The 21,395-nt window shown below is 66.4% G+C and overlaps 1 protein-coding gene across 6 annotated transcripts in view; it reads right to left on the reverse strand.

The window, feature by feature from the left end:
• The window catches only part of KMT2D (lysine methyltransferase 2D), a 49,387-nt gene extending 28,230 nt beyond the window's left edge, over nucleotides 1–21,157 (reverse strand). For 4 of the 6 annotated variants that reach the window (XR_012155750.2, XM_073318946.2, XM_073318945.2 and 1 more), the window contains exons 1-21: nucleotides 20,878–21,156; nucleotides 15,352–15,430; nucleotides 14,357–14,474; nucleotides 13,780–13,997; nucleotides 12,003–12,112; nucleotides 11,132–11,294; nucleotides 10,347–10,512; nucleotides 9,972–10,086; nucleotides 9,364–9,518; nucleotides 8,936–9,072; nucleotides 8,287–8,406; nucleotides 7,083–8,053; nucleotides 6,480–6,593; nucleotides 5,757–5,867; nucleotides 5,504–5,608; nucleotides 4,961–5,142; nucleotides 3,466–3,630; nucleotides 1,877–1,986; nucleotides 1,715–1,762; nucleotides 903–1,118; nucleotides 115–258 (exon numbers count right to left, since the gene is read on the reverse strand). Coding sequence is in view for 5 of the 6 variants with exons in the window: in XM_073318946.2 (XP_073175047.2) it covers nucleotides 115–258; nucleotides 903–1,118; nucleotides 1,715–1,762; nucleotides 1,877–1,986; nucleotides 3,466–3,630; nucleotides 4,961–5,142; nucleotides 5,504–5,608; nucleotides 5,757–5,867; nucleotides 6,480–6,593; nucleotides 7,083–8,053; nucleotides 8,287–8,406; nucleotides 8,936–9,072; nucleotides 9,364–9,518; nucleotides 9,972–10,086; nucleotides 10,347–10,512; nucleotides 11,132–11,294; nucleotides 12,003–12,112; nucleotides 13,780–13,997; nucleotides 14,357–14,474; nucleotides 15,352–15,400 (3,517 nt within the window). In the remaining variant the exon portion in view is untranslated. Of the gene's footprint in view, nucleotides 1–114; nucleotides 259–902; nucleotides 1,119–1,714; nucleotides 1,763–1,876; nucleotides 1,987–3,465; nucleotides 3,631–4,960; nucleotides 5,143–5,503; nucleotides 5,609–5,756; nucleotides 5,868–6,479; nucleotides 6,594–7,082; nucleotides 8,054–8,286; nucleotides 8,407–8,935; nucleotides 9,073–9,363; nucleotides 9,519–9,971; nucleotides 10,087–10,346; nucleotides 10,513–11,131; nucleotides 11,295–12,002; nucleotides 12,113–13,779; nucleotides 13,998–14,356; nucleotides 14,475–15,351; nucleotides 15,431–20,877 lie in introns of all 6 variants that reach the window. The other 2 variants (XM_073318943.2, XM_073318947.2) reach the window with 2 other exon arrangements.
• Nucleotides 21,158–21,395: the final 238 nt, after the last annotated feature.

Here is a 21,395-nt window from a genome sequence, read left to right on the forward strand (position 1 = left end):
AGCTCTGATGGGCTGGATTCGGCGGGACGCCTCCGTCAGTCACCATGGACAAGGCCCGGAAGAGCCCAGCTGATTAGCCGTCCCCTTGTCACGGATTGGTGCAGGAGTACTCACCGGGGCGGTACGGCTTCCGCTTCCTCTTCTTGCACTCCTCCGAATCCTCCAGCCCCTTCCCCGAGTCCACATCGGCGCCCCCGTCCCGGTCGGGGCTGGCAGCAGCTTCCAGCTTGATCTCACACTCCATGTGCTCCACACCCCCTGCGCGCGGGAGGGGGAGAGACGTTAGAGCGGGACTCCCTCATGCCCCCCAGTCCCACTATGGCAGAGGGAAAGTCAACTGACAATCCAGACCCCGTGTATCCCCCACTCCCACACCCAGCCCCACACATTGCTCGCCAAGCTGCGCCCCTTCTCCCCACGACACTGACCCTGGAGGAGCCAGTTCAGCCCATCAGCGACAGAGGGGTACCCCTCTCTCTGGTGCATCCTCCCACACCAGCCATGGGCCCCTGAAAGCCAACAGCCACCCAGCTGGGCCCAGCAACATTCTCCCCACCCCACCCCACCCCACGCAGTTCTGCCAACGTGCCAACCCCTCCCTGAGCGCGTCCCTCTCTCTCACCTGCACCCCCCCGCGCACACGCCCCTCCCTGCACATGTATACGTCCCCCTTGCGCCCCAGTGCGGAGGATCCCAGCTGCAGCCACCTCCCACCCACCCACCACAGTGCCAACGCCCTCAGGCACCGAGCCGAGGCCTGCCCTCCCGGGCACGGCAAGAGCCCTCGGTTCGGTGGGCTCGAGGGGCTGACCAGGCCTGGCAGCCCAAGCAGCAGGCAGCAGCATGCGTGCGTCCCGCGCCAGCCGGCAGTGGGGAGCAGGGGCCACACGAGGGGAGCGCACCTTCACCCTTCAGCAGGTCGTCCGCATCCAGATCCCCATCCTTCTTCTCGTCCGCACCCAGGGGGTCACCGCCCTCCAGGCCCCCCTCCCCATTCAGGGGGCCCAGCCGGGTCTTGCGTTGCCTGCGTTTGTGCAGAGGGGACATGGACAGGTTCCGCAGCACGGCCATGCCCGTCTCCGTCAGCCAGACGCCCTCGAAGCGGAAATACTGGGGCTCTGTGGGGGGAAGGAGGCAGGGCCAGACAACAGAGTTACGGATCACACGCTCTCCACTTGCAGGCTGGCCCAGAAGTCAGGATGCCTGGGTTCTATTCCGGGCTCTGCACTGACCCACTAGGAGACCTTGGGCCAGCCCCTGAGCCTCTCTGTGCCCTTCGTCTAGCCCGTTCAGACTGTGAGCTCTTCAAGGCAAGACAGACTCCTTGACCCCCTGCTCCAACTACTGGATTCCACAACCCTCCCCACCCCCCACGAGCCAGGAACAGAACCCAGGAGTCCGGGCTCCCAGCCCTAACCGCGAGACCCCACTCTTCTCCCTGAGCCGGGAATGAACCCAGGAGCCTTGGCCTCTGCAGCACACCCCTCCCTGGGAAAAAGGTGATACAACCCTAGCGAGACCGACTCGTCCCAAGCTCTGGGAGGGCTCAGAGCCCCCATGGCAGCTTCTTCCTTCCAGCTGGGAGAGCTGGGAGCCCGGTGCAGCCAGAGGCCCTTCGGGGGGATGGGGCACACACTGGAACCCCCCAAGTGGGGCGGCGAGTGCAGCTCGGTCACACGGAGTGGAGAGCGTGTCCCCTTCCCCACATACTTACCCGGCTCCTTGATCTTCACCGGGATGATCTCTGGGGGGGCGACGGGAACTGGGGAGGGAAACAGACAGCGGTGAGTCCACCTGAGTCCCCGGCCCACTCCCCCCGCCCAGTCCCTGCTGCCCCAAGCACCTGCCTCCCGGCGCAGGGGAGGCATGGACGCACCGACTGGCTTGACCACGTAGGGCTGGCAGGAGCTGCAGTCGAAGCCCTCGTCTGCTGCCTGTTCCACCTCCTCCTCCGTGAAGAGATTGCTGCACACTGCGTGGATCCACCTGGGGGACAGGGACGGGTAAGGGACGGGGCGCAGCATGGGGCCCGGGGCCTCCCCAGGGGAAAGGCGCTTGGCTCAGGAACTCCCTTTGATTCTGCTCCCGGAGGCAGCCCCCGAGCGCTCCAGGGAACCCTCCCAAGCTGCCTGTCCTGGGGACGCCAAGGAACAAGCTGATCTCCACCAGGGGAACCCAGCCCCAAACAGGGAGCTGTGCAGGGACCCGTTCAATAAAATCAAGTCTGGTCTCTCGCTTAGACCCTCTTGCGGCAGGGGCAGGGCCCCGAGCACAGCCCCGTGTGCATCCCCCGAGGCAGAACCCTGCTCCAGATCGGTTACATCTTTCTGGCCCTTATATTTTCAGAAACCTTTCAAAAAAATAAAAAAAAATTAAAAAAAATATGAGCCATCCAACAGCCTGCAGAGAGCCTGAAACAGTAACTCTTGGAGGCATGAACTGACCTGACTCCTCACCAAGGCTGTTGACTCTGAACCCTAATGGTGCCATATCGAGCTGAGAAGATGTGTGCCAGTGTGGATAAGATCCTGTCTCTAACCCAATAGCCCAAGGAGCAAGGATTAGGAGAGCTGTGTTGGCCATTTGCATGTTTCACTGGAAGCTGTCCCAGAATTCCCAGAGGCTGTTCCCAGGTCCAGGGACCAGCCGCAGATTGCATGAAGCAAGGGCTCCAGGGGGCAAACACCAGCTGGGGTGTCGGACCCCCTAGGACAGAGGTGGGCAAACTACAGCCCGCGGGACTGTTCTGTGCTCCCGGCCGGGGAGGCCGGCCCCCAGCCCCTCCCGCGCAGTGACACCGCTGCGCTCTGGCTCCAGCCGGGCAGCGAGCTCCTGCTGCTCTGAGCAGCATGGTAAGGGGGCGGGGGGTCCCGCAGGGCAGTCAGGGAGCAGAGGGAGGTTGGATGGAGCAGAGGATCTGTGGGGGCAGTCAGGGGACGGGGAACAGGGAGGAGTGGGAGTCCCGGGGGGCCTGTCAGGAGGTGGGGGTGTGGATAGGGGTCGGGGGGGCAGTCAAGGGACAGGGATGGTTGGATGATGGGATCCCAAGGGGCAGTTAAGGGTGGGGGGTCCCGGGAGAGGGCAGTCAGGGGATGAGGAGCAGAGGGTGGTTGAATAGGGGGTGCGAGTCCCGGGGGGTCTGTCAGGGGGCAGGTGTGTGGATAGGGGTTGGGGCAATCTGGAGACAGGGAGTGGAGTCCCAGGGGGCAGTCAGGGGCAGGGGACAAGGAATGGGGGGGTTAGATGGGTTGGAGGTTCTGAGGGGGGCAGTCAGGGGGTGGGGGGCAGTCAGGGGGCGGGGGCCAGGCTGTTTGGGGAGGCACAGCCTTCCCTACCCAACTCTCCGTACAGTTTTGCAACCCCGATGTGGGCTGCGGGCCAAAACGTTTGCCCCCCGTTTGTGTGCAGCCGCGTGGCTAGCCCCCCCACCGACCTCCGCCAGGCGGAAAGGGGGCTGGGCCTCACCGGTCGCAATGCCTGCACTGGATGAGCAGGTCGTCTTCCACGTACTTCGCCCGGCAGAGGGGGCAGGTCACGAGGCTGGCGCAGGGGGCGCAGTGCGTGGAGTTGTTCTGCCACTCACAGTGAAATCCAGGGGAGCCCGCCCCGCACTGCACGCAGCACACGCACCTACCGGAGAGAGGGGTCAGCACCAGCCCCCGCTGCACCCCCTGGCGCCCCGAGAGCCCCCCACGCACTGCCCGTCTCACGCCGCACTGCACCCCTACCCGCCTGTCCCGTCCCCACCGAGAGCCCCCCACGCACTGCCCGTCTCACGCCGCACTGCACCCCTACCCGCCTCTCCCGTCCCCCCCATAGCCCCCCACGCACTGCCCGTCTCACGCCGCACTGCACCCCTACCCGCCTGTCCCGTCCCCACCGAGAGCCCCCCACGCACTGCCCGTCTCACGCCGCACTGCACCCCTACCCGCCTGTCCCGTCCCCACCGAGAGCCCCCCACGCACTGCCCGTCTCACGCCGCACTGCACCCCTACCCGCCTGTCCCGTCCCCACCGAGAGCCCCCCACGCACTGCCCGTCTCACGCCGTACTGCACCCCTACCCGCCTCTCCCGTCCCCACCGAGAGTCCCCACACACTGCCTGTCTCACGCCGCACTGCACCCCTACCCGCCTGTCCCGCCCCACCGAGAGCCCCCCACGCACTGCCCGTCTCACACCGCACTGCACCCCTACCCGCCTCTCCCGTCCCCCCCATAACCCCCCACGCACTGCCCGTCTCACGCCGCACTGCACCCCTACCGGCCTCTCCCGTCCCACCGAGAGCCCCCCACGCACTGCCCGTCTCACGCCGCACTGCACCCCTACCGGCCTGTCCCGTCCCCGCAATAGCCCCCCATGCACTGCCCGTCTCACGCCGCACTGCACCCCTACCGGCCTGTCCCGTCCCCCCAATAGCCCCCCACGCACTGCCCGTCTCACGCCGCACTGCACCCCTACCGCCTGTCCCGTCTCCCCAATAGCCCCCCACGCACTGCCCGTCTCACGACGCACTGCACCCCTACTGGCCTGCTCCACCCCACCGAGAGCCCCCCATGCACTGCCCGTCTCACGCCGCACTGCACCCCTACTGGCCTGCTCCACCCCACCGAGAGCCCCCCACGCACTGCCCGTCTCACGACGCACTGCACCCCTACTGGCCTGCTCCACCCCACCGAGAGCCCCCCACGCACTGCCCGTCTCACGACGCACTGCACCCCTACTGGCCTGTACCACCCCACCGAGAGCCCCCCACACACTGCCCGTCTCATGCCGCACTGCACCCCACCCCAGGCCCAGGCCCCATTGCACACAGAGAGAGATGGATCAAGTCGGGGGTCAGAACAGGCTCCCCCCGCCCTCGGCAAGCCCCACGGCTGCCCTGGCTCCAGCCCAGAATCGCTGCTGCCCAGGAGGCTCCCCCGTGGCGCGGCTGGGTCGGGGCCCCGGCTCTGGCGCTCACCACTTGCACTTCCAGCCGCCCTTGGGCACGGTGTGCAGCGGCGGGTCCAGGCAGTAGGTGTGGTAGCTGATGTCGCAGTCGTCGCAAAGCAGCAGGCGCGAGGGGTCCGAGGCCTTGCCACACACCTCGCAGACGATGCACTCCACGCAGCGCCAGCCCTTCAGCAGCATCACCTTGGTGATCTGGGGAGCAGAGCGGGGCTGCACTGTGAGGGGGCAGGGAGGGGAGCCCCGCCCCCCGCAGGGCTGGCGCAGGGACGGGGAGGATCAATAGGCACAGAGGTCACACCCTTGCCCGTGGCACCGGACCCAGCTCAGAGCACTTCTGCTGGGGCAGAGAGGAAAGTGTCCAAGGGCCAGGCACGCAGCCTGTGGGACCAGCCGTAGGGACCCAGACCCATGCTGGAAGGGGCCCAGTGGCACTGGGGCCCATGTGCAATGGCAGCTGACGGGAGAACCCGGGTGCAGGAGGAGAGCTGCTCCCAAAGGTGCACCAGGGCCAGACTAGGGCTTGGGGGATCCAGCTCCTCCCACGCCACCTTACCTTGCTGTTGACGCAGTAGGGATGGTAGCACTGGGAGCACTGGGAGCAGGCCAGGAGGTGCCCCTCCGCCCCGCGCCCGAAGCTGCCGCACACCACGCACATGTCCTGCCGGGGAGAGACAGACGTCGGGGGGCTGGGCAGACACACACAGAGCCCCCCGGCCGAGCCCGGGACCCGGCTCCTCCCCCCGGAACCTGGCTCCTCCCCTCACCGGAACCCCCTCCTTCCCTGGGGGGCCCATCTGCTCCCCTACCTGCATGAGAACGAACTTGTCCGTGTTGGAGAAAAGCACCACAGTGTTCTGCATGGTGTCGTCCTCCTCCTCGTCATCCTCCTTGCTGGGGGAGCTGTCGATATCCGCCAGCTGGGGAGCAGGCGAGACAGGGTGAGAACACGTCACCGCTGGAGCAGGCACGGACCCACCCCCGGACCGAGCCAGGCACCCCAAGGGCGCCGGTCAGGGCCAATCCGGCCAGCTGAGCCGGAGACGGAAGCACCAGGTTCCCCCTGCAAGGCTGGAGTGGGGCCTGGCTTAGACACTGGGGGAGAAAGAGCAGAACAGCACAATGTGCCGAAACCTGCGCTGCAGCCCCCCACAGCCCACGAGGGGAAAGGCCCTGTCCCCACTCCTACCCTGGATCTCATCAGACCCAGAGCCCCCTGGAGGCATGTCCCCCCCAGCCAGCCAGTCTTCCCGGCCTGGGATCTGAGCCAGCCCCCGCACACCCAACCAATCCCACCGACTGCCCGATGGAGAGGCTACCAGCTCTGGTTTAAGACACGGGGAGGGGGAATCAGAGCCCACCAGCACAACGCTCCTAGGGGTCACTCGCCAAGCACAATGCTCCAGACATCGGGAGTGGCCTGGGCCCCCCACAGATCCCACCCTGGGGAGCGAGGGGCTCCACAGCAGCCACTTCCGAGGGCCGGGGGGGCAACGCAGGGATGCAGAACCACCTCCCCAGCCCAGCCTTACCGCGAGGGTCTCAATGGACGAGGTGGTCGACTTCAGCCGAGCTCGGCCCCGGCCCCGGCCCCCCTGGGTCCCGCCTCGGGGCCGCCTCCTCCCTGGGAAGCTGCTGCTGCGACCCTAGGGCCAAGGGGAGGGGGGGTTACAGCAACACCCAGGCTTCCCAGAGCCAGGGACCTGCTCCAGCTGGCATGGCCCCCCGCCCGCTCCAGGGGGCACCAGGAGATGGCACAGCCCCTGGGACTCACGTGGGGGGGGGCACGCGGGACCCATGGGGGCTGCCCCATTCCCACTTGTCCCCCACCCTGCACCCCAGCAAAACGGCCAGCGGGGGATGGCGCTGACAGCGGAAGGGTGGGGTGCAGGGGCCAGCCTGACTCGGGATGGAGACAGTGCTCCCCTCCCTGCCCCACAGCTTGGCAGTGGGGTGTCAGACCAGGGTGGGGTGGCGCACAACGGGGGGCTGGAGGGAGCATGTGGTGAAGGGGTGCCCAGAGCCAGGCCCGATCCCAGCAGGGACAGTGAGAAAGCCCCCCATCCTGGTGCCCCTGCCACACCCTGTGCCCACATGTCCCCCCTTACCTGCCCGTGCCCCGGTCCCCCCGTTACCTGCTTGACGCGGGAGCGCCCCGGGGAGCTGCGCCGACGCCCCTTCTCCCCCTCGCCCTTGGCCCCAGTGCCGGGCTCAAAGAGCAGCGAGTCGTCCGTCTCAGCCAGCGAGTCGGTGCAGTGGGGCAGGGAGCCGGCGTCGTCCTTCTGCAGGCTGATGTCGGTGGAGGTCATGCCCAGCTCCATGGAGAGAGAGCCCCCGCCCTCAGGGTCCGGAGAGCCCAGCAGGGGCTCCGAGCCAGGAAAGCTGCTTCTGGTGTCGCCCTGGCTCAGGTTGGAGATCTCGTTGACGATGTCCGACTTGATGAGGGTGGGACGGGGCCGCAGGACGGGGGGCTCGGGGCCCCCCTCTTCCCCACGCTCCAGCAGCTTCCCGCCCGTCCCATACACCTCCATCGGGGTGGCCGGGCCCAGCTCCTCAGGCTCCAGCAGCATGGGGGACCCCTTAGGCTCGCTGGTGAAGCTGACCGGGGTCTGGCTGGACTCAGGGTCCCCCCCACCCCGGCTCTCCTCTAGCCCGTCCTCACTCAGTGGGGGAGAGCACCTCCCCCCGGCCCCCGCCTGCTCTGGCCCAGCGGCTCCCTCCTCCTCTTCCTGCTGTGCCAAGCCTGGGAACGGCCCCAGGGCCACAGCTGGGGTGGACTGGGCACCATCCCCGGCGGGGCTGGCCAGGGACCCCGCCTCGCCCCCTGCTGTGTCCATCCCCTCCTCCTCCCCACACTCCATCGTTTCCCTGGGCTGTGGGGGGCCCAGCTGGGGAGCAGGGGAGCCTGGCAGAGGGACTGTGGGGGGTGTCTCTGTCCGGGGTGGGGAGGCAGGCTCCTTGTCCATGGGGGGCTGGGGGCTGCCTGCAGGCTCCAGCGGGACCGCGGTGATGGCAGGGGGTCCCGCTGGCTGCTTGGGGGCCGGTTCCTCTTTGGCATCCGGTGGCGGCTCCTCGGAGCGGGCGGGCGATGCAGCAACAGCGGGGTCTGGGGAGAGAATCAAGGGGGACAGTCACTCTCACGGGGGCGCAGAACACTCTGCCCCCAGCACCCGGAGGGTTAAAGGCGCCTCACTTCATTCGGCAGTTCGGAGCCTTCCAAGCAAAGGGCCCGACTCCCAGAATGCTCTGGGGCGGCCTCGGCCCGCATTCCCCCTCCCCACAGACGACGGCAGAGCTGGCAGACCCGCCCCCAGGGGTGTTCGTGGGGCACCCCCTCACCTGGAGGGGCCGGGGGCAGGGCTGGCGGTTCAGGGGCCATCTCGGGGGGTGTCGGCTCCGTCGCCTCGTCCTTAGCAGGTGCTGCCGGGCCTGGCGCCTCCTCCGGCTCCGGAGCAGGACCTGGGGGACAGGATGGCTGGTTGGGGGGGTTGGAGGGGGAGCCCCCGAGCCCCTGCCTCACCCACCCCCCTGGGTCAGCAGCAGCGCCCAGCAACCAGAGGCCAAGCAGCGCCACCTAGCAGGCAGCACAGGGCCACTGGGCTCTGCCTGGGCTCGCCCCGGGGACGGGGGCCCAGCCTGGGGACACTCAACACAACACCCAACCTGTCCACGTTCCCTGGGCTCTCCCAAGCTCCAGCCTCTCGGCAGGGCCACCCAGACAGAGGCAAATACGACCGCTGGCTTAAAGAGGGGGAGAAACTGAGGCATGGGGTGGAGGGACTGGCTCAAAGTCACGCAGCAGGTCAGCGTTGGAGCTGGGAATAGACGTCAGGACTGTTGTCTCTCACCAGAGGGATCCTTCCTCCCAGCCAGTGGTGAGGAGGCAGGTGGAAACTCCTGGCACCAAGGGGTAATTCTCACAGGCCCACGCTGGGGCCAGGGCATCCCCAATGCTGTGGGGCCGGCGTGGGGCAGGGCATGCGCTCACCTAGTGGTTTGGCTTCACACCCCGAGGGCATCTCTTCCTGGGGCACGGCCCCATCCAGCTGCGGGTGTTTCTGCTGCCCTTGACACGCCGGGCAGGCAGAACCCCCTGCCGCATCACTGCTATCCGGGGGCAAGGGCCTGGGGGGGGATGAGCCACGTGAGGAGCGTCTGAGAGCCCCTGACCCATCCGGCCGGCCAGAGGTGCTGGAGGAGGAGGGATCCTGCCCTCTCCCCTGGCCCCAACACACCCTGGACCCCCGAACACCCACCCGGTGGTGCCCACGGCCCCTCCCCCGGTACCCGCAGCACTGGGCTCAGCAGCTTATAACGGGAGGGAGAGCGCTATCTGGCACGGCCAGGCCCAGACCCTCCTGCCCCCCCGGCAGGGACCCCCATGCAGGTGCCAGGGGGGACCCCTTTGCGACTCACTTCTGGCAGCTCTGGCAGCACCGGGCGGCATCGGTGCCTCCTGCTGCGCTCCGGTGCCGCTGGCATCCTTCACACACCGAGTAGCTCTCATACCAGTGGCACCCGGGGTCGAGCGCTGCTGGCCGCGACCCACAGTCGGAGCACACCCGGCAGTTCTGCAGGGAGACAGACAGTCAGCGGGGCTGGCTGGCACAGGGGCCAGAGAATGGGGCATGGGGCCTTCCCCCTCTAGGAACGCTGGCTCTGATCTGGCCCCAGGAGAGAGGACTGGCTGGCTCAGTGGAGGGGGGAATGGGGCATTTCCCCTGTGGGTGGCCCCAGCTCTGACCTGGCCCCAGGGCTGGAGGTGGGGACTGGCTGGCTCAGAGTTGGTGCTGTGCAGAGATCTCTTCCCCTTGGGTTATGGGGGCTGTGGGCCTGGGAAAGCCTGGGGTCCCTGTCCTTCCCGCTGGGGACTCCAGCTGGGGGTGCTGGCATCAGGTGAAGCAAAGCAGGGCTTGCTCCGTGGGACGAGCTGCCAGGGCCCCAGAGCAGATGCCGCCCTGGCAGTCGGCCGGGCCCGGCCTCCCTGGGGCGCTCCCTGCAGGCGATGTAGGTGTGGAGCCCACCTTGCACTTCCAGGAGTCCGTGGGAAGGCTCTCAATGGCCGGCTTCAGGCAGAACGTGTGGTAACCCTTATCACAGGCCTCGCACACCAGCATCATGGAGTCCGCGCCAGGCTGTCTGCAGGGAAGACGCTGCCCTCAGACAAGCCCCAGGCCCCTCATGGACCAAGCGCCACCACCCCGGCCTCCCCACAGAGAGGAGCGCCGCTCAGGACAGAACCCAGGAGTCCGGACTCCCAGCTCCCCCGCCACTCTAACCCACTCCCCTCCCAGAGCTGGAGATAGAACCCAGGAGTCCTGGCTCCCAGCCCCCACTCCCCAGACCAGGAAGGCTGGTGCGGTTCACACAGTGCCCATGCCCAGGGTTTTGCCACCTACCTGCACGTTTGGCAGACTTTGCACTCGGGGCACTGCCAGCCAGAGCGTTTGTGTGGCGTGACGGGGATGTCCAGGCAGGTGCCATGGTAGTGCAGGCCGCAGCTGGTGCAGAAGAGCAGGTCGCGCAGGTCCCCCGGCCCGTCGCACACCATGCATCGCGAGTCCTCTGGGTGTGGGGAGCAGGGAGTCAGGGAAACGAGCCCTCCTGCACCCACACTGCCCGATGCCCAGCCTCTTCCCCCCACCTCAAAGCCCTGTCCCACAGCCTCTGCCCCCAACCCCTGCGCGTGCTCTGCCCACCCCCTAGGGCACCCCCGGCCAGCAGCATCCTCAGCCCCCGCCCCAAGGATCTCACAGCACCTCACCAACATCCACTTGGAACCCCCAGCTCCACCATCACAGCAGTGACAGGTCCAGGAAGAGAACCCAGGAGTCCTGGCTCCCAGCCCCTTCCCACGCACTCTAACCAGTAGACCCCATTCCCCTACCTGAGTAGTGGCCCCCAGCCCCTGCTCTAACCACTAGACCCCATTCCCCTGCCTGAGTCCTGGCCCCCAGCCCCCGCTCTTACCACTAGACCCCATTCCCCTACCTGAGTCCTGGCCCCCAGCCCCTGCTCTTACCACTAGACCCTGCTCCCCCCTAGCCCCTTAAGGTTCCCAGGAGTCCCTAGCCCCTCCAAAACTCCACCAACCAAGCGGCAGAGGTGTGCCCAAGCAGCCCCTGTCCGTGCCCTTCTTCACGTCCCGCAGCACCCGCTGCCCAGGGGCCCTTGCGGCACCTACCCATCTGCACCGCCTCGGCCACGTGCTCCGGGCACAGGAGCTGGAGGGTTTTCATGGACTGGAAGGCGCCGCTGGCCGCCGCGCACGGGAAGTGGTACTGCCGCGGACACCCCTCTGAGTGGCACTGAATGGTAGCACCCATCCTCCGACAGTGTTCACATTTCTGAAAGCAGCAGGGACCCCAGCGCGGGTTAGAGATGCGGCTGGATGGACGCTGTCGCGGCTCGGCTCCTCCGGGGCGATCCCCGAGAGCCCCCAGCCCCCATACGCAGCCCCGGGGTGGGGTGCAGCACCTGCTTAACAGCTACGAAGCAACATGAGGCAAGGATCCCTCAGCTGGGACTGGGATGCAGCCACCCCGGGGTGGGGCACGGCAGCTGCTCGCACAGGGAGCTCTCACTCAGCACAGATACGCAGACACCCCCCCCAAGGGGAGCAGGGCAGCTGATTCACAGCCTGGCAGTTTAGGACAGGAAGTGAAGGAGAAGCCCGTAGCCAGGCGCAGCCTGTGAGTGGGAAATCAGGGAGGTGAATGCAAACACCCCTTGGGTGTTTGTCCAGGAGGCCAGGGTTTGTGCCAAGAGCCCCAGGGGCAGGGCCTCGCTTGAACACCTCTTCTGGAGGGCGGTGCCCGTGGCAGCACTGGGACCCCAGGGCTGGCAGGGGGGAATGTCCCCCACCCCCTGCTTCGAGCCCCAGACCTTCCTCAGAGGTCTCCCCTCCCAGGGGAGGCACTGGGTCGAGTCGGCTTAGGCAGACATCCCACAGCAGCGCAGCCCAAGGGGTCGCCTACCCGACCACAGCCGCCCCAATGCCAGGGGGCCTGCAGGCCCTCCCTCTCCCTCCCATTTGCTCACCCCCTTCCCCTCACCTGCGAGATCCCTGAGAAAACAGCTTTGCCCACGTCGCTCAGCCCGGCTCCGGCCTGCAGCTGCACCCCCACCGACCAGGCCGCACACCAGTGGTGGGCCCAGCAGTGCCCTGCGAGGGGAGGCAAGGGGTTAATGGGAGGACAGGGTCAGGATAGGAGCCCCCCCCCCCCCGGCTCTCCTTCTCCAGAACTCTGCCCAGCGGGTGGGGAGCCCTCCCCCGAGCCATCTCAGGGGCCCCACAGGTCGGACAAAGCACCTGAAAAGGAAGGAGATGCCCGAGGTCCACAGCAGCCTTTGCACTTGTGTCCCTGGGCCGGGGGAGCATGGGCAGAACGAGGGGGTGAGAGAGCCTAGGGCTGGGGGCGGACAGCCCAGTGCTGGGGGCACCGGCGGAGCTGGGGACGGGCAGCCTAGGGCTGGGGGGGGGTAGCAGGGGCACCAGCAGAGCTGGGGGGGCAGGAGGCAGCCTAGGGCTGGGGGGGGGGGGGTAGCAGGGGCACCAGCAGAGCTGGGGGGGCAGGAGGCAGCCTAGGGCTGGGGGGGCAGGGGTAGCAGGGGCACCAGCAGAGCTGGGGGGGCAGGAGGCAGCCTAAGGCTGGGGGGGGGTAGCAGGGGCACCAGCAGAGCTGGGGGGGCAGGAGGCAGCCTAGGGCTGGGGGGGCAGGGGTAGCAGGGGCACCAGCAGAGCTGGGGGGGCAGGAGGCAGCCTAGGGCTGGGGGGGGCGGCAGGGGCACCAGCGGCACCAGCAGAGCTGGGGGGGCAGGAGGCAGCCTAGGGCTGGGGGGGGCGGCAGGGGCACCAGCAGAGCTGGGGGGACAGGAGGCAGCCTAGGGCTGGGGGGGGGGTAGCAGGGGCACCAGCAGAGCTGGGGGGGGCAGGAGGCAGCCTAGGGCTGGGGGGGGTAGCAGGGGCACCAGCAGAGCTGGGGGGGCAGGAGGCAGCCTAGGGCTGGGGGGGGGCGGCAGGGGCACCAGCAGAGCTGGGGGGGCAGAAGGCAGCCTAGGGCTGGGGGGGCAGGGGTAGCAGGGGCACCAGCAGAGCTGGGGGGGCAGGAGGCAGCCTAGGGCTGGGGGGGGGCGGCAGGGGCACCAGCAGAGCTGGGGGGGCAGGAGGCAGCCTAAGGCTGGGGGGGGGGTAGCAGGGGCACCAGCAGAGCTGGGGGGGGCAGGAGGCAGCCTAGGGCTGGGGGGGCAGGGGTAGCAGGGGCACCAGCAGAGCTGGGGGGGCAGGAGGCAGCCTAGGGCTGGGGGGGGCGGCAGGGGCACCAGCAGAGCTGGGGGGGCAGGAGGCAGCCTAGGGCTGGGGGGGGGTAGCAGGGGCACCAGCAGAGCTGGGGGGGGCAGGAGGCAGCCTAGGGCTGGGGGGGCAGGGGTAGCAGGGGCACCAGCAGAGCTGGGGGGCAGGAGGCAGCCAAGGGCTGGGGGGGGGCGGCAGGGGCACCAGCAGAGCTGGGGGGGCAGGAGGCAGCCTAGGGCTGGGGGGGGGGTAGCAGGGGCACCAGCAGAGCTGGGGGGGCAGGAGGCAGCCTAGGGCTGGGGGGGCAGGGGTAGCAGGGGCACCAGCAGAGCTGGGGGGGCAGGAGGCAGCCTAGGGCTGGGGGGGGGTAGCAGGGGCACCAGCAGAGCTGGGGGGGCAGGAGGCAGCCTAGGGCTGGGGGGGGGTAGCAGGGGCACCAGCAGAGCAGGGGGGCCGGAGGCAGCCTAGGGCTGGGGGGGGGGGTAGCAGGGCCACCCTTCTGCGCGGCCTGCTGAAGACGCTCGCCCCGCGCTGCTCACCCGTTGGCTCGAAGAGCTCTCCTGGCGACACCCCCTCCGCGAAGCCGATCAGGGACAGGGCGTCCCCAGGGGCTCGAGGCTCGCCAGGGCCCCTGCTGTCCGGCAGCTCGGAGAGACGCTGGTTCCAGTCAGGCGCTGGCTCGAAGCGCTGGAGCTCCCGCTGCCCGTGCAAGCTCCACCCGCCGCAGTTGCAGAGGGCGCAGCGCCTGGGCAGGGCACTGGGGGCAGGGACCAGAGCAGAGTCAGTGGGGGCAGGGCGGGGGGGCTCCCAGAAGCACGTTCCCCTCCCCTCCAGTCACTTCCCCTCTCAACCCCTCCACTGTCCCCCTGCACCCTCCTTCCCGCGCCTGGGGGGGCAGAGAGCATCCCCTGGGCTTTTGGGTCCCAGCACCAACCAGGCAGCTCCATTTGGCTTCCCTACAAGACAGGGGATCGGGGGCCTGAGCTCCGGGCTGGGCCCCTCGGGGGCATCACTTGAGTGGGGCGGACCCACTCCCCTCGTCTGCTCCCTGCCCTATATCACAGCACCCAACTCCTGGCTCTCAGTGTTGCAGGTGTCCCACCCCACAGCACTCACCCACAGGCCTGGGGAGGCTCCTTGGCTTCCGGTTCCGGGGCAGCGGGGGCCCCTTCCGGCGGCTTCAGGGGGTCTCCTTCCGCGCCACCCCGCTCTTCTGAAGACGCGCCCCCGTCGGCTGCAACAGGGGAGCTGCCCCATCAGGATCCCAGCAGCGGAGGTGCCCAACCCCCGGGACACAGATTCCCCACCCCCACCGGCACAACTCCTGCCACAAACTGGGCCATGGCTCAGCGTGGCCCCTCTGTTTTCAGGGCACCGAGTGCATCCCCCTCACCCAGCAGAGGCCATTCCACTGGGGGATCCCTGTAACCGCACCCCATAGGACTCTGCACCAGGCGGCTGCCTGTCGTCCCCCCTTCAGCCACGGCAGCTGCCCGGGATGCACCACGGGGCCCCTAACAGGACTGTATAATGCCTAGTGAGACACCTGCTTCACCAGCCACATCCCCTACACGTCGTGGATCATTCATCCATCGGCCCCCTCCAGGCCCTTCGCCCACGGCTCACCGCTGCCCCCTGGTTACTGCACTGGGCCAGTTTCAGACCCATTGCTCTGATGGGGAAACTGAGGCACTGGCCCAAGATCAAACAAGACAGCTGGGGATAGAACCCAGAAGTCCTGGCTCCCAGCCCACCCAGCTCTAACCTTTCGACCCCACTCTTTAGGGGAAGGAGTTTCAGGTAAGCCGGAGCCACATCGGAGCTGGCAATTCCCATGTAACAATGCCCCAAAACTCCAGGTAAAATGCAGCCAATTTGGCTGTTTCTGTGGGATGGAGGGGGGGACGTGTGGCCCCGAAACTCAACACCCCAGAGGGGTGTGACTCCGTCTGGCCAGGCATGGGCCGTACTCCTGTGCCATGCCACACTGCAGCCCTTGGCAATGGCCTGAGGCAGCCAACAGCCTCCAGGCCAGGCGGCTCCTGCAGGGAGCTGCAATGGGTGCCCCCAGCAAGGCCCCATCTGGCTCCACCCCCATGCCCCGGACTCACCTGGCACCTCACAGTCTTTGGCCTGGCTGGGCGGTTTCCGATCATCCATCCCGTCTCCTGCCGTCCCTCCCTGAGAGACCTGCAGCCAGGGAGGAGGGGACATGTCAGCTCATTAACACCGGCCGGGGCCTCACCCACCGTGCCCTTCGTTTGCCCCCAGCTCTGACCTAACCCCAGCCCCCCTCCCATTGGCACGCCAGACCCTCGGCTGCTGGCACAGACCCTGCGCCGTGAGATAGAGCCACTTGCCCCAGCCCTGAAGAGCAGCCGCAGGCATCGCTCCCACCGGACAGCCGCTCGAGTGGGGTAGGTCTCAGCCCAGCTCCCTGCAGGAAAGGGCCCACGTCACAGAAACCAGCCCCACAGCCTCCAGCAGGCCAGGAACCTCTAGCCAAGCCCCCTCCCTGCTCCCACCCCACAGGGGTCAGCTCACAACCACCTGCAAACCCCAAGGCCTGCCTGGGGCAGTGCCACCCCACAAGCCTGGAGTCTGCAGTTCTCTGCTTAGCTAGAGGGAGCACAGCCAGGGCAGAGACATGACAGGCTTCCCAGCCACAAACATGGCCCCAACCCCTTCACTCGCCTGCCAAGAGCCAGCGGGGCTGTCCCCACCCCCGCTGGGGCATCGTCAGCGCCAGACAAGGTCCAGAGAGACGCCCGTATGTGTACTGAGCCCTGGCAAACTCATGGTGCCCACTGGGCTCATCACATAACACCCACCCCCCATCAGAACCGACCCCGCGCATCAGCAGTCGGGCCATGGAGAGCAAGCTCCTCTCCCACCCCAGTGGGGGCTCTGCAGGGCCAGGCTGGCGGGGCAACTGGAGGCAGGACTCCGTCACCAGGGCGATCAGACAGGCCCCCTGCCAGCACCACAAGAACGACCAGCGTGCGCCCTACGGAGGGTCTGTTCTGGGGAGGTCTGGCTTGTGCTAAAGTAAGCAGGACTAGACAAACTGGGGGGCGGGGGGGATCCCAGCATGCTTTGCTCCAAGCACACATTTCACAGGAACCTCGTTCCAACCGGACAGGCCTCCCACACTCGGAACCCCCTGCCTGCTCCCACAACCCCAGCTGCCCACTTCTCCTACAATGCTACCCAAGGACAAACTGAACCGGGCCAGCTGCGGCCTGCACCCAGGTGCATGGTGGGAGATGTAGTTCTGCCAGTTTGCCATGGACGTGGGCCCAGGAACAGGAAGGGGTCGGCGCAGATTATCTGGGGCAGGGTGTTTGCAGGCAAGGCCGGTGGCATCTGTATGGACAGACCTCAATTAGAGCCACCGCAGGTGGTAGCAGCCAGTTTCCTTCCCAGCACAGCCTGCAAGAGTGGGCACCCCCAGCCGCCTCATGGGTTCAGGGGGCCAGGCATTGCTGAGAAGCAGCTGGGGACACCAGGCGATGCCACCTTACCCAGCACGCAACCGCTGGGTGAAGCCCAAAGCCCAGGGTGTGGGGACATGCTCAGGGCTCCTGGGCTCCACCCCTTGCCACTGTGGGATCTTGGACAAGCTTCCGCCACTCCGTGCCTCAGTTTCCCCATCAGTGTCGCAGGCTGATGCTGCTCTCCCCGGCACAGTCACTAATGAGCTCGTCAGATCAGAGGGCAGCGTTTGTTTGACCTTGCTCCGGGCGCACAGACTCTTGTAAAATTGAAAGGGGATTGTTCCCTGCGAGCAGCCAGGGTTGAAGTGTTGGCCTGAAGACAGAGCTTCCTGGGGCAAGGTCCCCCGGGCACAATGGCAGAAGGGGAAGAGCACGCCCCCAAAAACATGTCAAGCTGCTCTGCACTGGTCTCTCGTCTGGGCAGTGATCAGCCCTGACCATGCTTAGCTTCTGAGATCCACTGAGCCCTCAGCTGGTGCTGGCTGCATGGACAGATCACCTGGGAGCTCCAGGGGATGGGGGGAGACATCACCCACCCCATGGCCCAGACAGGTCTTCTTGTCCCTGGCCCTGGAGCAGCTGGCCCAGGCACAGTCAGAGACGGGGCACTGGGCTAGATTGCTCCAATCTGCTGGAGCCGCCCCTCTCACGACCCTGAGGGATGCTCTGTGAAACCTCCCCAGCCCAGCGCTCTTGGGAGGGGCACCTGCAGGTGGAGTGGGCCACGAGCCCTCTGACCCCCACATGGCCTTTGCCCCCGGACTCCTGGCAAGCCAAGCGCAGCTTTACCCAACCCACGCTGGGCATCGCCACCCATGATGGTGGAAGAGGATGAGAACTAGGTCAAAGTATGGGGCTGGAGGGCTCCCCCCACCCACCCAGAGACAGCAGCTCCCACGTTAGCACGCTCCAGCTGCCACGTCTGTGTCTTGTGGGAAGCAGTATGGTCTAGTGTTCAGAGTAGGAGATTTGTCTGGGGTCTCTCCCTGGTTCTGGGAGGGGAACGGGGTCTGGTGGGTTAGAGATAGGTGGGCTGGGAGCCAGGACTCCTGGGTTCTCTCCCCGGCTCTGGGAGGGGTCTTGTGGCTGGATCAGGGGGGCTGGGAGCTGGAACACCTGGATTCTGTTTTGACTCCCTTTGTGACCTTGGACCAGTCACTTCTCAGCACCTCAGTCTCCTCCTCACTGCAGAAAGTGGGTAGATAGGGCATGACCCGGCGATCTGCCAAGCCACCTCCGCTCCCCACTGAGCCCAGCAGGACCCAAGGAGCACTCAGCCCCCCAGGGCCAAGCCAGGCATTCACCAGTTGCTTTGAGGTGCCCTAAAAGAGAGTCACTGGAGAAAACGCCAGGTGGGACGGAACTGATGGCACTAGAGGTGGGACAAGGACGAGGGAGCCGTACTCCAGACTGGCAGGGCCCAGGTACACCCCTGCCAGCATCACCAACCTCTCGCTGGTGTGGACCTTCCCAGAAAACCGGGGCTGAGAACGAGACCTCTTGGCGCCATGGGGGGAGGGGAGAAAACGGACCGAACCATCACCGGCCGTTTCTCTGTCAGATGCAAAAGACCTCGAGGTCTCAGCGAGCAAAATCAGTGCAGACAAACACCTTGGGCCCCGATCCCACAGGCAGATCCCTGTGGGCAGATCCCAGCATCCACAGCGGCTCGGCAGGGGGGCAAGGGCTCAGCCCGCATGGAGCCAATTGCGGAAGGAGGGCCATATAGACAACCCTACACTGAAGGGCCTACTAGCCAAAAACCCAAACCCTCCAGATTCCCAGAGACAGGTTCCATTCCCGAGCAGCAGGACTTGCCACAGCAACAAAGTTCTAGATTAAGAGGCAATTTGGGCAGCTCCGAGCTGGCACCAAAACTGAAATGTTTTCAAGGGATTGTGTCAGGGGCGGATTTCCTGTGACCCCCTCAGAGCACCACCCGCCCCCCCCAGGGTCCTTCTCCCACAGGGGTAGCATTCTAGTGCACGCTCCATAGGCCGGGGCCGGGGGCTGTAATTTCATTGCATCACTGGGCCTCACCCCAAGGGGGGTTTCCTGTGTTTTGTTTTTAATTAGGCCCTGCAACACCTCACCCTAAAAAGGCCCCTCGCAACACAGAAAAATGGCCCCTGGGAGATGCATAGCCACACAGCCACACAGGGTGAAGGCCCTGGATGGAGCCAGGACTCCTGTGTACTGGTGGCAGCTCCGGGGGAGTGCTGCCAAGTGGTTGGAGCAAGGGCCTGGGCATCTGGTCAGCAAAACAGAGGCATGAGGAGCCTGCCCACAAGAACAGGGTGTTGGTAAAGACGGACCCAATAACAGGCTGTAGGTGGCTTGTGACAGCAGGGACACAAAACACTGCAGCCTGACCAGACCCAACACACGATCCCTGCCCTCCGACCCCTGCTCTGCCGGCGTAAACGCGGAGTAACAATGCCAGCAGAGCTGCTCCCGCTTTCCACTAGCGGGATGCAGATCAGAACCTGGTCTGCTGCAGTTTTAACCTGGTATTAATTTAAGCCACACATGGTGTCTTTTTATATTGATTGATTGAGTGGGCAGGTCCGGGGGATTGCCCGGCCCCGGCCTCTGGAGGTGAAATGTGCAGTGAATTCATCTCATTAAATCTGAGCAAGCCTGGCCTTATTAAGCAGAACGCACGGCCCAGCTCCAGCCCTGACACCGCAGCCCTTGGGACTCCTGGCTGTTGTGTCTGTTTATAGGGGGGCAGATCCAGCATTACTCCCGCTGCGTGCCCTGCCCGCCCAACCCCCACCCCGCTATCCTCTCTTCCCCATGTGACAGGCGAGGCCGCAGGAGGCTGGAGGTGGCACCCACGGGGAACAGCTAGACCGCCAGCACAGACAGGGAGCGCAACAGGTGCAGCCCAGCCTGTCCTGAGAGCAGAGACAGAGAAAGTGTTTGTGGATTTGCTGGGGAAGAGGGTCCCCCCCGCCCCCATCTCCCCACTCACACACACTCTCATTCACGATTCCACCACACCAGGGAAGCTCAGACAGGAGCCGGATTTAACTGGGGGGAGAGGCGCAGAATCTGGGCCCCACGGTCTTCGGGGTTTGATGCCGGTGATGGGGGAGGGGTGGGAACTGCCTACCCAGGGCTGCTGGTTCTGTTCCCCTGAAGCTCAGGGATCAGAGACGCTGCTGGGGAACAAAAGCCTGGAAAGCCACATTTCTGCCTGGGAAAGGGGGAAAAAATAAGCAAGAGCTCTCCCCCGCCCCCCCCAAATCCCACCACTTTCTGTTTGAGTAAATCTCCTAGGGCTCCCTGCTAATCCGCTGGAGATTACACTCAGCCCAGGATAGCTGAAGGCCGCTAGGCCGCACTGAGGGTCGCTCTGTTTCTGGGGGGAACCACCCCGCAGCGTACACTTCCTAGTAAAGGGGCAGTGTGAGGAATTTAGGGGGGAGCAGCTGGAGGGGGGGAGCCCCGTTCCCTCACCCCCAGTATGTTTACAGGAAGCAGTAGGGAGAACACAGCCAACAGCCTCGGAAAGGCAGGAGGGAAGGGGAAGGGAGTGAGCAGAGTTAGCCCCCACACACACCAAATACCCCCCTGCACCCCCCTTCAGGCCAGGGGTCAGCCCCTCTTCACAGGCTCCAAATGCAGCAGAATTTGGGGGTGATACAGACAGGCCCTGCCCCATGGAGAGAAAGCTCAAGCTAGGCCTATGATCAGGAATTGTACATAACAAAAAGCACCCCCCAGGCCCCCCTGCAAAAAACAAACTCACCCCCCATGCCCCCTCACCCCCCTCCTACCCTCACCACACCCCAATTTCCCCCCTTTTCCCCCCCAGGCTCCTCCGCCAAGATTCACCGCTGTGCAAAGGGATCCCCAACTTAATCAGGGCCCTGGGTGGGGGGTGAGCCACGGAACCCCACACCGCCCCCCCCGCCTGCCCCCCAACTCCTCCGGAAGCCGCAGGGGGGGCTGCGCCCCGCGGGGGGGCGGCGCTCGAACCGCTCCCGGCGCGGCGCAGAGGCCTAGGAGCAGAAGCTATTTCCAGTTTACTCCGCTCGCTTCCTCTCCGCCCCCCCCCCGCCCCGGCCCCAGCCCCGGCCCCCCCCCGCGCCCCGGGGAGAGGGGGCGCCAGGCCAAGGGGGTCCCACTTACCGCGTTACAAGGCCGTCCAGAAACCCGCACCCAGCGCCAGCCGCCGGCGGGCGGCCGCGGAGAACATTGTCCACGAAATAATTAAAACACCCCCCCAAAAAAGGGGGGGTCTGATTTTCCTTCCCCCCCCCAAAAAAAAAAATAAAGCGTCACCCGCAGCGGAATTCGGTGGTGTGGAAACGCGGCTAGCTCCAAATCCGGGGTCACCCCGCGGGGAGTGGGGGGGGGCAAGGGCCCAGCCCTCCTCGGCCCTGGCTGGGGGGGGGGGGGCTGCACGGCCGCGGCCCCCTCGGGCGCCCCCCAGCCCGCGCGAGCGGGGCGCCGGATCCCGGGGCAGACACAAAGGGAGCTGCTCCGGCGTCGCCTTTGATCCGCATCCGACGGAGCCGGGCCTGGCCGCTCCCTCCGGGGGGGGGAAGGGTGTCGGGGGGGGGCGGACCGAGCCCGGCCCGGGGGGGGGGGGGAGGAGGCGGCGGCGCGGGGGGGGCCGGGAAGTTTCTCGCCCCGGGGGAAGCGAG

Source organism: Lepidochelys kempii, chromosome 20 (assembly GCF_965140285.1).
Source record: "Lepidochelys kempii isolate rLepKem1 chromosome 20, rLepKem1.hap1, whole genome shotgun sequence".
In the NCBI taxonomy this organism is placed as follows: domain Eukaryota; kingdom Metazoa; phylum Chordata; order Testudines; family Cheloniidae; genus Lepidochelys; species Lepidochelys kempii.